This window comes from Heterocephalus glaber, unplaced genomic scaffold, assembly GCF_053883595.1.
Source record: "Heterocephalus glaber isolate CG9 unplaced genomic scaffold, H.glaber_assembly_v1.0 deba00000331, whole genome shotgun sequence".
Taxonomy (NCBI): domain Eukaryota; kingdom Metazoa; phylum Chordata; class Mammalia; order Rodentia; family Bathyergidae; genus Heterocephalus; species Heterocephalus glaber.
The window spans coordinates 11,484,005-11,499,110 of record NW_028258142.1 but is presented as its reverse complement, the minus strand read 5'-3'; the positions used below and the strand labels follow the sequence as shown (position 1 = coordinate 11,499,110).

At 36.3% G+C, this 15,106-nt stretch overlaps 1 protein-coding gene and 1 pseudogene across 2 annotated transcripts in view; one reads left to right on the top strand and one right to left on the bottom strand.

Moving 5' to 3' along the window:
- The window catches only part of Dok6 (docking protein 6), a 500,909-nt gene that overhangs the window by 271,567 nt on the left and 214,236 nt on the right, over window positions 1-15,106 (top strand). For both annotated transcript variants that reach the window (XM_087191445.1, XM_087191446.1), the window contains exon 4: window positions 3,026-3,145. In XM_087191445.1, coding sequence (XP_087047571.1) covers window positions 3,026-3,145 — 120 coding nt within the window. The remainder of the gene's footprint in view (window positions 1-3,025; window positions 3,146-15,106) is intronic.
- LOC106007953 (dual specificity protein kinase CLK1-like) lies at window positions 11,754-13,462 on the bottom strand (annotated as a pseudogene).

Here is a 15,106-nt window from a genome sequence, read left to right as displayed (position 1 = left end):
GAGCTCTCATTGAGAGCTACAAACAAATGTCACTATCACTGCCCTGCAGATGCTTTTCTTCCTCTGCCCCTGTCTCTGTCCTCCCTGACTCATTCTACACATTGACACATAAATGCACACTCACAAACACATGGACACACACACTCAAACACAATCTCATATATACCCACACTCATTCATGCATACACATAGGCATGCTCACTCACACACATACACATACTCCCTCACATGCACACCTAGTCACCAGCCTGCCTGCTCTGCAGGTCACTGCTCTGATAATCTTCCACTTGGCTGAGGCTTTTTCATTCATATTCAGTTCCTTCCTGGCCAGCCTAGCAGTCTTCAGGGATCACAGACCAAATTCACCTGCCCACTCCATTAGATTCTAAGATTACTGAGAGCAGAAATTATGTGTTTTTCAGATAGTCTCCTAACACAATGCCTGGCAAGATGCTAATTAAGAGTATATTTTTTAAAAGGAATGAACCCTGATGACTTCTGAATTGCAGAGAGATCTCTCTCTTGTGCTCTTTTTCTCTCTCTTTCTGAAATACTTCATAGGTCAGTCTTTATGGTAGCTGTATGTACTGGTTTTTATTATTCTGGCTATTTCTATGTTACTGCACCACTAAAATGGGGGCACCCTGCAGTTCCCAAGATAACTACAGAAAACATCTCTTCCAGCAAGATGGAAGTCCATATCTCATATTGCTCTGATAGGAAACCTACTGGCTTTGTGTCCTTACAGAATTCTACCATTTAGCTGTAATTCTGCATGAGGAGTCAGAACCAGTTTCACAGAAGCCCTTTACTATGGGATTCTTTCTTCATCCATTAAACCCGAGGACAAAAGAGCACACAGGAAAGAAGGGATGAGCGATGCACTTCTTCATGCTCTGACTTCCTACTTACAGGCAACACTGGTAGCAAGGTGTTTGGCATCTTTCACATTTTAATTTTTACCCCAAATAGCAAATTAGATATTCTCATAACCAACTGAAAATACTGTTAGGTAGAATAATGCAGATGAGATGTGAATTGATGAGATGTGAAGCTTTTAAATAGTAAAGTCCTGAAAAAAGTCAAAACAATAAGAATTAAAAAGAAGATATAACCATATTGTCTCCTTTAGCAGAAATTTCAAATTTCTAAATGCAGTATAAAGCATGTAAATAGGCTTAACCTATAAGATTCTGCTTTGTTGTGAGAAAAGCTTTAAAACTTTTATGAATTTCATAAATTAAAGCTCCTATATCCACCAAAAATATTTTAAATATATGCTATTATTTGCTTCTGCAAATTTTTTCTATGAATTCTGGAATTCCCTCTGTACAAGAAAAATGATCTTTTGTTTTTGATAATGGCCTTGTGTTTACAAAAGATTATTTCTTGGGTCCTAGGAAATGCCCAGGCAGCCAATCCCTTGCCTCTGACTTCACTTAAGTGAGTCAGGCTTTTGTGGGAATCTATCTGATTTTTGACTTAAGCTAATGTGACTCATACCACTGAGGGGACATTCCCAGAAATAGGCAGACAGTGGCTTTAGGAAAGAAAATTGCTCTCCTGATTGGAATGTTAGAGCTATTGTTTCTGTTAAAACCATACCTTATGGGGGAACTTCATGTTCTTTCTGCTTTATTTTCTAACAGTATCTTACAGTCTTGATAAGTTTAAAAATAAATGACATTTGTCTGGACAGTGCATTGATCAAACTTATCTTTCATGCTAAGGCACTGTGACTAAACTCAGGAAGGAAGTACGGCCCAGGTTTGTTGATGTTGACCATTTTGAAGAGTACTTAATACTCAGATCTCTAGCATCATGAAACCTGCCACAGATGACTTTTCATGGGGAGTTTAAATGCCAAGGGAAAGACTAGAATGTCGTCCACAGACAGAAAGAAATATGATGGAAATCTATATTAAACTGTTCTAGTACAGAATTATGCTACATGGAAAAGTCAAATTTTTCTGTGCGCAGGGGTCAATGCAAAAGTTCTGATGCAATTTCTGTAAAGCAATAATACAGCTTACCCCAAAATATTAAACTTCATGCTCAAATCTTTTACAGTAGCATAGTAAAATAGCTAGAAGACCTTGTTCCAATTATCATAGTGCTGGTCAATGATATGATATAGAACACAAATATGATTCCAACCCCCATCTGCCTCCACACACAAGGATTTTGGTTAAAATCTGATTCATTGATGTTGAAGAACGGGAACATTTTGGACACTACAAGATTCTGTATGATGATAAGATGCTGAAGTGTTTCAAACAACAAAAAAAACTTGTAAATATAAAGAAGTGAGGAGATAATCATAGTAAAAACAATAATTATGTAATCAATGTTGTAGAATTGGGATTAGAATCCATGTCTTTGGATTTGGAATTTTCCAAAGAAGAATGATTCTTTTAAGAATCTATCCCACTCTCTCTCTCAAAAAAAAAGGCTAGTCTACGTTTTGATGTTGATAAAGGAAATGTGATCATATTTATGGGGTAATCCATTATCCATTAAAATTCAGAATAACTCAGATCAGATCTTCAGTCCACACAAATCTAAATCACAATTAGGAAAATATTTGGCTGCTTAATTTACTCTGATGTTTTTTAAATAGTCACTTATCTATTTTTTATTTTATATTTAAAGTTTTTCTAAGTAATTTCAACCCAAGAATTAATTTAATCTAAAATATTTTAAATAGAAAACAAATATTCACCAACTGTTACCTTTAGTAAAATAAAGTACAAGAATAAGTTAAAACTACTTGAAAATGCAATGTCAAAATGGGAAATACTGGTGGGCATTTTTTTTTTCACTTCCTGAGTATAGCGTTTGTTTAACACTTGCCAACTACCAGAAAAAATGGCCTTCTCTTTCCTTTCCTTGGAGCTTTACTGACTCTGACACATGTTCTCATTTTTGGGGGAATTTTTTTTAAATTTGTGCTCATTAATTATATAGACTATTGGGTTACATTGTGACTTTTCATGCATCATATAACTTGCTCTCTCATTTTCAGAGCTGGAGGCAGAGGAGTGGTGCAAGCATCTCTGCATGGAATGTCTAGGGACCAGGCTCAACGACATCAGCCTTGGAGAGCCAGACCTCCTGGCCGCAGGAGTGCAGCGGGAACAGAATGGTCAGTGCAAACTTGCTTCCCATCAATAGAAAGTGCAGTACTAGCTGTAGAACTCTGACAGTAGAGAGCACCTCAGCAATGTTTCAGACCAATCATATTTTTAAAAGAAAGAAAAATGGTCAACCTTGGTTACTAGGGAACTTTCCCACAATGCTATGGCAAATCGAGGAAATGCTAACTAATGTATAAGCCAGGTCTCGTGGCTTCTTGTCTGTGACATTGTCATTTGTTCAAATGAAAATCTATTGAATTAAGTCAAGGTATATAAGGCTTTGGAATGTATAGCATCCCTACATCTTCTTCTTTGTGAGTTGGTTTAGCTTTAGAGTTTTTAAAACAAATTTGACTTATCAGTTAATCAACAGCTTTTACAGCATTTAGCTAGCATCACCGGGGGGAAAGTACAATAGATGAAATCTCAGACTATCACAAAGTTGAGGCTTACGTGATTAACATTGTGTATTTTCTACACTGTTTTCTAACTTTACAGCCATTTCTGATATCTGTTGACAATTTATGCTGCATACTCTTGATTAGCACCTCTAATGAAAATGTATTTATACTTCAATGTGAGGTTTTAAGTTATATGCAGATAATTATTAATAATCATGAACTCATTTCCACCAGTTTTAAAATAATTATCACTACCGTCGTATAATCTAGTTTTGTGAAAATATAAACCTTTCAATATTGCTAGTATTCGATGTCAGTTTGGGAAAAGATTGAGGGTTATTGGTTGAACTTGATATTATTTAAGAAAAAAGAAAATTGTGGAATTATCTGTTGTTTATAAATTAGATAGCACAGATAAAAGTGTGCCAGATAACACTTGATGATTATTTGCTTGTTGTTAACAACCATCACTATGTTAGAGTCCATTAAACCACTATTTTTTTTTAGTCAATAAAATGAAAAAACAAGATTTTCCTCCTAATTGATCATGAATATACATAGGGGCCAGCACTGACTTCACTTGTAGTTTTCACAAAAAGGCATTGCTGCAGCTCTGGTCTCACATCCTCTTTGCATTCCACTTTTTCTCCTATGTTTGCTCAGGTTTCTATTTCTCTGATTTTTTTCCTGAGAACTATATTGGACACAGAATGCCCATAACTGTGCTGCATATAGTACAGTGTTCATTCACAGTTTAAAAAAAAGGAAAAAATTCTTACTGTAAAGATTTGTCAAATACTACATAAATGAAATATGAAAAGGCAAATAAATTAAGCTTGTGAGTGGAAATATCGTTTGCCTTTTCTAGTGTAAACTGTATGCTTTCATTTTAAAACTATGGGATTGTTTATGGTTTCCATTCAAATGATCTTTTGGTATGATCTTTTGGTTCATTATAATTTTGTTTCTAATTTAATGATACTGTTAATTTGCCTAGAATAGAAAAAGAATTTTCAATGTGGACTTTTAAGATAAGACAACCATGGAATTAAACATGACAGCCACACAAAAAGCAAAAGTTTTCTTTAAAAAAAAGCACAAATAATGAAAACAGAAAGTTTCCTGTAAATACTTTACAGCAGACTTGAAATTCTAATATCTCCAATACCACCAAGTTTTGTGTTACATTTGTCTTGTTTGAAAATTCTAACCATGTAAAAAGTAATTCTTTAGCTAAAGAAGATGCTATTTAGTCCATTTAAATAAATTCCTAAAGGTACATGTAACTCTATAAGAAAATTAGCAATCTTACTGCAATACACATATATAGAGACACATATGCATGTTCACTCACAAAGATGCTTCAATATTTGTATTAAAAGTACAATTCTTGGATGGGGAAGATCTCTTTTCCCTAGGAATCACCTTCTTTTTATGACTCCTAAGACCACAGATGAAGCCACTGCCGTGGCCTCATGGAATTCACACACCCCTAAGTTCAGATAATATATTTGCTCAGTTCTTCTTGTCCCCTTTAAAAAAATAACTATGTAACTTTTTAAAATTGTCATTTGTGCTATAAGAAGACAGTACAATGGATGAAGCTCAACAGAATGTCGGGAATTCACATTCCATCAAGACTAGCTCAATGATTCTAGTGTCTAGATGCAGGTGGAAGAAAACTTTACGCGCAGATTGCCGCAAGTTCTTAGGGGAATTTTCTCACTCCCTCATCACCAGGCTTCCCCTGTATATTTGACAATTACATTCGAGAGCAGCCCTGAGATAATTAACAAAGACTATAAAACTTTACAGTCAAGGCTAAGATTTGGTTTTAGCTGCTTGAACCCTCTCCTTCTAGTCTATGACAGTGTTGAACCCAACACTTCTTTCTTAGACATTATGCTTATTTTACTTAAAATGTGTAAGGGAGATATTCATTGTTTTAACCAGCTAAAATTTAAAAAAACATGTTTAAAGCTGTCTTTTCATGGATTCTCAATCACTACTCAAGACTTTTCATGCAAAACAAACAAAATTTTTAATGTCATAAAACATTTTGAGCAATTAATATGCATAAATTGAAATAAATACCTTATGAAAGATTTATCATTACAGATGCAATTTTTTTGCTGGAAGACACTTTGGTTTTAAATTATACAATGTATCCTTCATCAGAAACATTATTTTGTTATCCTGTCAATCATGTGCTTAGATTTAGTTTTAACTTTTTCTCCTAAGACATCAAACACATATGCATACAGAATTGATATAAGGAATTACATTAGCATGGTTTGCAGTGATCTTATGGTATTTTGTAATCAAGGATATTGAACACAGCATTTTTTGACATTCAGAATTGCGACTTCACTTCTATTTTTCTAACTCTTCAGCTTGGTCTTATTTACTCTGAGGCTAGATGAGAATAGATATTGATGCAAATAATTTTTTAAAGCTGAAAAGCGTGTGTTGCTGAGATAAAAATGTCATCGATTAAGTTTTTACCTTAATCATCTTTATCTAGGGCTGTCAGTTGTTTTCATGTTGACTCAGAATCCCACATGGTATAGAAGAAAATTAGGTAAACATAAGCTTACACACACACACACACACACACACACACACATACACACATTCTCACTCTCATACACACACACATTTATTTCTAGACCCTAGACCTCAGGTGACACTGTCACAAGAAAGAGCATACTGAGTAGCCATTTCAAACTTTAAATTCTTACAATTTCTAGGATCTCCAGGTCTGTCCATAGTATTTGAGATTCTACACTGACCTTGGAAAACATTAATGTATGATCTTATACTCATAGTTTTTTATAACACATAATAATAACTCTGAAAGACAGATATTGCATATTAATTATTAATAGCAAAAGTGTGCATAACAAAGAAATAACTCACTTGTAAGGAAATTCAAGCAATTACAATTAGAAGGAAACACAGAGAAAATGTTCAGCTTGCTTTTTATATAAGGAAAAGAAAATACCCCCAAAATAAACAGGAAATATGGGGTTGGGGATTTATCTCAGTGGCCTGCCTTGCAAGCACAAACTCCTGAGTTCAATCCCCAGTAGAGGAAGAAAAAAAAAAAAAAAAAAAAACAGGAAATGTAACCTCAAACTGCCATCTGATTAACTCAGCATTAGATCTGAAGGTTTTGTTTTATCCAGGACCTAGTTGCTCTGCCTGTGATTGGATCAGACTCAGGATGAATTCTTACTTTTAGCTTAGAAACATGCATAATGTTTCTCTAGAATTAAAAGAATATTCTAATGATTCTAAATTCTACCTGATTTGTCACAATAAACATACTCCCTACATTCAACTCAGACACCTTTGAATGTCATTCAGGCATTCATTATTCATACATCAAACACATTTCAGGAATTCTCGATCCACAATCCAAGCTCAGGAAATGTAGATTTGAACAAAATATGGTTGATAGGTATGATGTTCACAAAATAGTGAGGGACTCATACCTATAATCAAGGTGTATCAATCAACGCTTTGTAAAATAATGTTGTGCTACCAGTCACTAAAAATTTCTCAATAGCAAAAGACTACATGCCTGTCTGTGTGGCTAAAATTTAGCCGACTTATGCTAGATTCTGCTGAAATTGGCCCTAAACTACAGGCAGTGTTGTGGTGGTCTCCTTGCATGGAAGCTGCAGCTACCCAAAGCATGTTCTAAAAACAAAACAAATATAATAGTAATGCAAAGACAGCAAGACAAAATTTGTAATATAATTTAAGCCTCTGCATATTTCATGTCCATAAGAATTCCCCTGGGCAAAAGAAGTCCCATGTCCAAGGCCAAAGTCAAGAGGCATAGAAGCATATTCTACCAGTGAAGCCATGACAGAAGCTAGAATGTGTATTCTAACTGGGACAAAACCAAGAATGGAGATAAAAGACCGTCCAGTTTACCATCTGATATATAATAAAATGCCTGCTAAAATGGAGACAAATACTGTGGTATAGTTATGATTAATTTCTAATCAAAGTAGCTTACTTCTTTTTCTAAATTATTTTTTATTCTTTCAAATAAGCTTTCTCAGTCACATCAGTATGAAATTCTTAATAGCCATCAATAGACAAAACTATTATTAGCAGGACCTTATTCATGTGAAAAATACCAGTTAATGAAAGACAATTTCAACAGTAGCAATAAATAAGAAGAAAAGGTCCAAAGGGGTAGAGGAAGTGGGAGGGGAAGGAGAAAGAAAAGAAGGGAAAGGAAAAATTATGAGAAAAGAAAAAAATGGAAACGAAGTCTATGTAAATAGGGAAGGGTAGAGAGGGTGAAGGACGCACAGGTAATGGGGAAAAAATAAGAACCAAGATACATCATGTACAGGTACAAGCACCCAATGATAAATGTGAACTTATTATATACCTAAAATGTACCAATAAAAGAATTTAAGCGAAAAGGAAAAAAGCTATTTAGGACTTTTCCCAAGTTCTCAAATGATATAAGATCAACATATATTGTATAGATATTCTTTATAACCAGTAACAAAAGCATTTTCTATGTTTATTATTTTGTCCAGATTTGTCTAGGTTAACCCTGAGCAAAATCAAATTGTGCATGGAGGAAAAGAAATAATTCCTGAGCTTGTAAATGCAGTCTACATGCTTTAGCACTTCCCAAAGTCCATTCCAAAAAATATCGTTGTGTCTCTGATCACAACAATGATAATCCCCTACTCTCTGAAATGAAGGAATCCATCAAGTGAATACAATATGGTACACCTATGAGTTACATTGAGGGCCCCACTGAAAATGATAACATTGACATTCCAACTCTCAGTAACTCTGAATGTTGTCTTACTTGGAAAGAATGTCTTTATCAAAGTAACCAAGTTAAAGTGGGATCATTAGTGTAAATTCTAATCCAGTTGCATCCATTATATCCTTATAAAGAGGCGACTTTTGGACACAGACACAGACATGCATAAGGGAAGATGATGTGAAGACACATAAGGAGAAGCCAGCCATACAACTGGAGCAATGGTCATCTGTAAGCCAAGGAACATGTGTTGCCTGAAAACATAGTTGCTAGAAAAGACAAAGATGGATTCTCCCCCTGAGTATCAGAGAATGGCTCTACCACAGTTAATGTTAGACTTTTAGTCTCAAAAACTGTGAGACAATAAATTTCTATTTTTTGAATTAAGTTTATTGATACTATTTAGATATACATAATGATCACATTCATCATAGGAAATTTGTACCTGTACTTCATATATCTTGATTCTCTTTTTTTCTCATTCTCCTCCTCACTTCAACTCCTCTTCTCCTCCTTATTTACAAAGCTTTGTTTCCATTTTATCCTTCTTTTCTCATTTTTTTCTTTTTCCTTCCTTCCCTCTCCTAGATCCCCTTTCCTTTTGAATTATTTCTTCCTATTACACAATATTTATTATACAGTTTGGTCCTTTTACCCTTTCAGTTTTTCACAACAGAGAAATAATGCAATATTTACACATGTGGTCCAATTTATTTCACTTAAGACTATGGTCTCAAGGTACATCCACTTACCTAAAAATGTCTCAAGTTTATCCTTCTTTATGGCTGAGTAGTACTCCACTGAATAAAAAAATCCACATCTTTTTTATCCATTCATTGGTTCATGGACATTTAGGTTGTTTCCAATATTTAGCTATTACTAACTATGCTGCTATAAATGTGAGTGTGCATATATCGCTGTGGTATGATTCTTTTAATTCTTTTGGGAAGATACCCAGAAGGGGAATAGTTAGGTCAAATAGGATCTCTAATCCTTCTTTTTTGAGGAATTCCCGCACTGATTTCCATATTGGTTGCACCAGTCTACACTCCCACCAGCAGTGGAGCAGGGTTCCTTTTTTCCCACAGCCCTGCCAGCATTTGTTGTTGGTTGATTTCATGATAATAGCCATTCTTTCTGGAGAGAGATGGAATCTCAGCATTGTTTTAATTTGCATCTCTCAAATGACCAGTGTAAATTTCTATTTTTAAGTTCCTTAGTTTGGGGTACTTTGTGACAGTGGCCCTGGGAAAGTAAAACTGATCCTGTGTGATGATCATGATATATGTTAGTATAGCAAAGGGCTTGAGAAGTCTTGTCCCTTTCTGCACATAAGAGATATTCATATCCTCAGGAACTTAAGTTCCATGAAACATAATTTCAGATGCTGATACTATCTACAGGGAAATCTGAAAGATGATGACTATGAGAGTAGCCAGCCTGCCAGGAAGTAAACATTAATGGGTACAACACAAAGGCTCGAGTGGGTCATAGCTATTTTGCCCAGCCTTGAATTGCACTCCTTTAATTTCATTATTTAATTTATATAGGTAGTGCATGTAATTTTTAAAATGTATTAAAACCACCAATTTTCTCACTTGTCTTTAGTATATATTAAAGTGGAATAAAAGTTAATGTCAAATGTATTTATCCCTCTTCTTTGCAATAGTTGCTTGAGGGGAATGAAAGATGTTTTGTAGGCTTACTTGCCACAATGCCAAATCTAAATAATCCACATGTCTAAAATCTAACCACACTGTTACAAATGAGATGTATTGCTTGAAGAAGTATTTTGAAGTGCCCAAGGACATGTGCTGCTTCATTTGCCCTGGGAAAACCCCTTACACAAACAATAAGAAGAAAATGTATATATTTAAAAGCAATCATAAAAGAACTAAAAAAAAAAAAAAAGAATAAACTGTTCCTCAACTTTAGCTGAAAGTTAGCCATTGCAGCATAATTTATCTTACACAGACACTGGCTTAACTTTGCTATTTATGAAATAGATAATTATTAAATAAATTATAACACAGCTTTGAAGTACAATATTTTACATTCATTAAATTTTACCCCTAAGGAATATTTAACAGCATATTAAAATGTTTATATCAAATACAACACACAAGGTTAAATAATTTATATTCTGTATAATAAAAAATTGTGTGTGGATATGTTTCTATATTAAACTACACAATTACAGGGATTATCTCAATAAAGAATAACAACAAATGAATTTTTATTTTTAAATAATTTTCATAGTTTCTGCAGTGAGCATGATTTACTTGGAAATGCAGATAAATTACAGTCAACAGTCAATTTTGTAAAGAAAAAAAAGACATTGCTAGGCGGTTAAAAGATGCTGAGGATTTTTAAGTGCTACTAATTATTCAAGAACTACAAGTGTTCCAATTCACAGTGGCCATGTGCTTTGAACAGATGCCACCTGGCAACTGAATATATTGCCACATAATCATAAAATAAATGTTGACAAATTTTCAGTTTGGGTGGAAATAGAGTCACAATTTCTGAAGAGTTCCACAAATTTTAACAAGTATAAATCATGCTTTGTTTCCCTGATGGTTTAATTGCATAATACAGATCTCAGATGTGGCTCAGCATGCAAACACCTGCTTCCTCAGTGTAGCTAAATTTCTGTAGTTGCTAGAGTTGATGAGTGACCCCTCCATTACTCCTGGGTAATAGAACTTGGGAAATAAGAATATGTGGAACAGAATGTTCTTGAAATGTCTCGCTATCTTCTCTATAATATGGGCTCTATTTAATTCCTTTAGCACTTTGTATATCTGTTAAAAATAAAGCAGATTGTATCCAACAATGGGGTGAGTGGACTAGAGTCCAAACTGGGATAGACATTTAGTCATAAATCCCCAATGTAGGTTCAGTTTTTCAAATACCAGATTCTTGTGAACTTCTTCCTCAGTACTTCATATTAGACCCATATCTCTCCAATCTTTTGCCTGGGTCACATTTTGTAAACAGTTTTTTTGTTTTGTATTCTTACTAGGATTTAGTGTTTTCAATTGGTATGTGGCAATTGTTAAATAAAGTGTATAGAATGAGACTTTCTTGTTGTCTCAAAGGTACCTGTGGCCCCAGAGATGTGGATAATGGATGAAGGCTCTAAGAAAGTCTTTGAAGTAGGGTGGTGGATTGAGGATTGCTTGGGAGTCTTTCATAGAAGTGTCTCCATCACTTTCTCATTGCTGGGACAAAATACCCAACACTCCCATTTCATTTTATTTTTTTTTACATTCATATAAATTTTATTATGCACAAAGTTTATTCTGAATAAATTGCTTTATAATTGCTGAAAGACATTGGTTACTTAGCTCTAGGTACTTAAATTACCCAAACAAACATAGCAAGCAATACAAAAATGTAAGAAATTTACAAAGCTGTATGAAATAACTTAATATTTAAAACTAGGCAGATACAGTCTATCATATTTCTGCAAGAGAACTGTACGATTACATACTTAGCTATTTTTTTGTTAAGTGGGTAAAAGAAAGGATGCTTTAGGGCTTCTTTGAGAGTGATTCTTTTCGCTGGATCATACTCCAGCATCTTCTGAATGAGGTCAAAGAGAAGCTCATGTTCGGCATCCTGAGAAAGCATAAATTCCTTCAGGGGTTTTCAGCGCCGTAAGACATATCTGCCCGCAGAACTGTGCTCATCCCAGTCCAACCGGTCATGATGGAAATATTTACGTTTCCGAGTCTTCTGTATCATATGTTCTGGCAGCGGTCTGAAAATCCTTTCCATCATTGCTAAGTGCTCCTTACTATATCATGTGTTGGGAATACTGTGAACCCCAGGTAGTACTCGATGAGAATGCACCCGATGCTCCAGACATTACATGGCTGCAACCACCCCAGGGCTAAAATAACTTCAGGTGCTCTGTAATACCTGGTCGACACCAACGTACTGTGATGCTCATCATCATAGGTTGCTCTTCCAAAGTCTACAACTTTAATATCTGGATTTATTAAGGTGCATTCATCACATTTCATTTTGGGATTATGTGCCTCTGCGTAGTCGGACTGCACAAAGTAAGATGTTTTCAGGCTTTAAGTCTGTGTGAGTCAATTTATTACTGTGCAAAAAGTTCACAGACTTGCATATCTGATAGGCCATCTTCCTGATGTGATCTAGGCAAAAGGGTAGAAATCTCTTTTCCTTAATGAAGTCGTAAGTACTGAGCCCCAGCCGTTCAAACACAATGTAAATGTGACCGTGATGCTCAAACCATTCCAACATCTGCGCACGGCGGAAAGTACTGCTAGGGTCCGTCACGTTTAAGTGTTCCAGAACCTGAATTTCTGAGCGAGCAGCTTCACAGTATCTATCCACATTTTTAACTATTTTTACTGCTACATGTCTACCTGCCACTCCATGATCCATGCACTCCACAACTTTTCCAAAAGCTCCTTCATCTAAAGTATCAATAATTTCAGGGCCGGGGATTTAGCTCAGTGGTTCCGGTGCCTGCCTCGCAAGCACAAGGTCCCGAGTTCGATCCCCAGTACCAAAAACAAACAAACAAACAAAAAGAATTTCATATCTTGCACTTAGTACGTCTCCACTCTGACAGATCAGGTGACCCTCCTCATCATCCTCTACACTCCTGGCTCTTTTCCTTCTGTGACTCTTCCCATGCGAATGATGATGAGAAGTACTGTGGTGAGTCCTGTGTTTACTTTTATAACTATTTCTTCCACTTCTACCAGAGGATTTGCTCCTATGATTCTGACATCTGCTTTCAAGGTCTCGATGGGGATGTCCAGAATCCCATCCTTGACAGTAGGCGTTTCTCTATTCATCAATGCAACTTCGATTATGATAATCCTCATTTATAGATCTGCTTTCCAAATAATAGCTGTCAGAAGCATTCACGGCATCGAACCTGCAGTGCTTGCTCTCGCAAACGCTGCTGTGGGACCTTCTCCTTCTCTTGTGGCTGCTGCTGCTCCCCACCTCCCATAATCCCAGTCCTTCTGGTCCCAGTCCGGGCAGTAGGCTCTCTTTGAGTGTCTCATCGTGCTGTCAGAGACCCCACGCCAAGGCACAACGTTCGCGAGGCGACCTGCAAACCAGCCAGCCAGTCGTGAAGACCGCTGTCTACAAAATGGAGCTCACCCACTTAACACTCCCATTTTCAAGAAAGTGAGGCTTATTTAGGTTCACATGTGCAGTCCAGGGTCAGCCACTTCCTAGCCAAAAACAGAATTTTGGAAGGCCTGGGCAGAAGACAACTGCTCATCCCATGTCAGCCAGGAAGCAGAGGGAGTGAGAGGTGGGGTGGTGTAGAGTGGAGAACAAGAATATACCCTTGCAGGTCACACCTCAGTGGCCTAACTCCAACCAGGCCCTGAACAGCAAGTCAGCTATGATGATCCCATTATCCAGTTACCTTCCACATACATGAGAATGTGGGAGACATTTTAGATCCAAACCATAATAAAGAAGAATAGAAAGGAAGGGTCATTTACCACCACCCGTCATGTTGGAAAAAAGAGATAGAGCAAGGGAAGTACTGATAGAATTTCAGATGTTTGTCAGAATGAGTGACTGACTCTTTACCTCGCCATGGTGCCAAAACTGTCGAGTCCTGCAGTTCTTGCCAGGTGGGTACCAGACCAGTGTGAAAGTGAACTTTGGGTAGGACCTGAGCTTAGAGGTATAGAAGTTTCTATTTGCACTATGATAGATCTGAGATCAGGATGTAAATGGGGCTGAGGCTGTTCATGATGGCCTCAGAGTTTACCAACTAGACAGGACACACTTCCACAATTGCTGGGAAAGCAATGAATGAGTTTTCCTGTGGACCAGGTAGATGACTTATAGTTAGCTAAGCTTAAGTCATCTTGAAAAGATCCACACCAGGACAACTGCCTGCCTGGAATCTCCAGCAGGTAGGCTACAGATGTAGAGCAGAAAAAAAAGAGCTCAAAAATATGGGGTCAGTAAATAATGGGGCACTTCCTATCAGGAGGCAGGGTCGTGTGGGGTTTGGGGCATTTGAAGTGACTTTTATGAACATTCTGCACATCTCAAAAGAAATAGTCTATATTTGAATGCCAGCCCTGTCCTTAGGAATTCAACAAAAAAGAAGGAACTTCTCATACTACAGCTAATTAAAAGGGATGTTACCCCTTTTGTTCTCATTCTTCTCACCCTCAAGAAGCCAAAAGCAAAAATAAGAGAAGTTCCAGAAGAAAAGAGGTGAACAGTAAATGAGAAACCACATATTCTACCTTTGCCATTTTCACTGCTGAATCCTGAGTGATGGATCTGATCTGGGAGAAGGGGAGGATTTATTCTGAATGAGACATTAAAAGTCTATAGCATGCCACTTAGCTTACCTGCATCATGAAGATGACAATGTCCTTGTGACTGATAATGAGTTAAGCTCAAAGACATCTTCAGAAAATACTCTCAGGAGCAAGAGAAAACTTAGTTGTTAAAGAGCAGTGTGGAAGAAAAGATAAACCTTTGTCCTAAATTCCACCTTACCAAGCCTTGTGGGCCTTTTATGAGCTAACAACCAAAAAAATTAACTTTACTTAATATTTTTTATAAATATTGGGTTTTCTCAACTGATATTTTGAAAAAGGTTATTTGAATCCTCTTGCCATCAGATAATCTCAGTAAAATCTCTAAAGTTATTTTGACAGATGAGTGAGTTCTACTGTACTTTGTGGACTCACATACTAATATAAATAACTATGAAATTCAGAAAT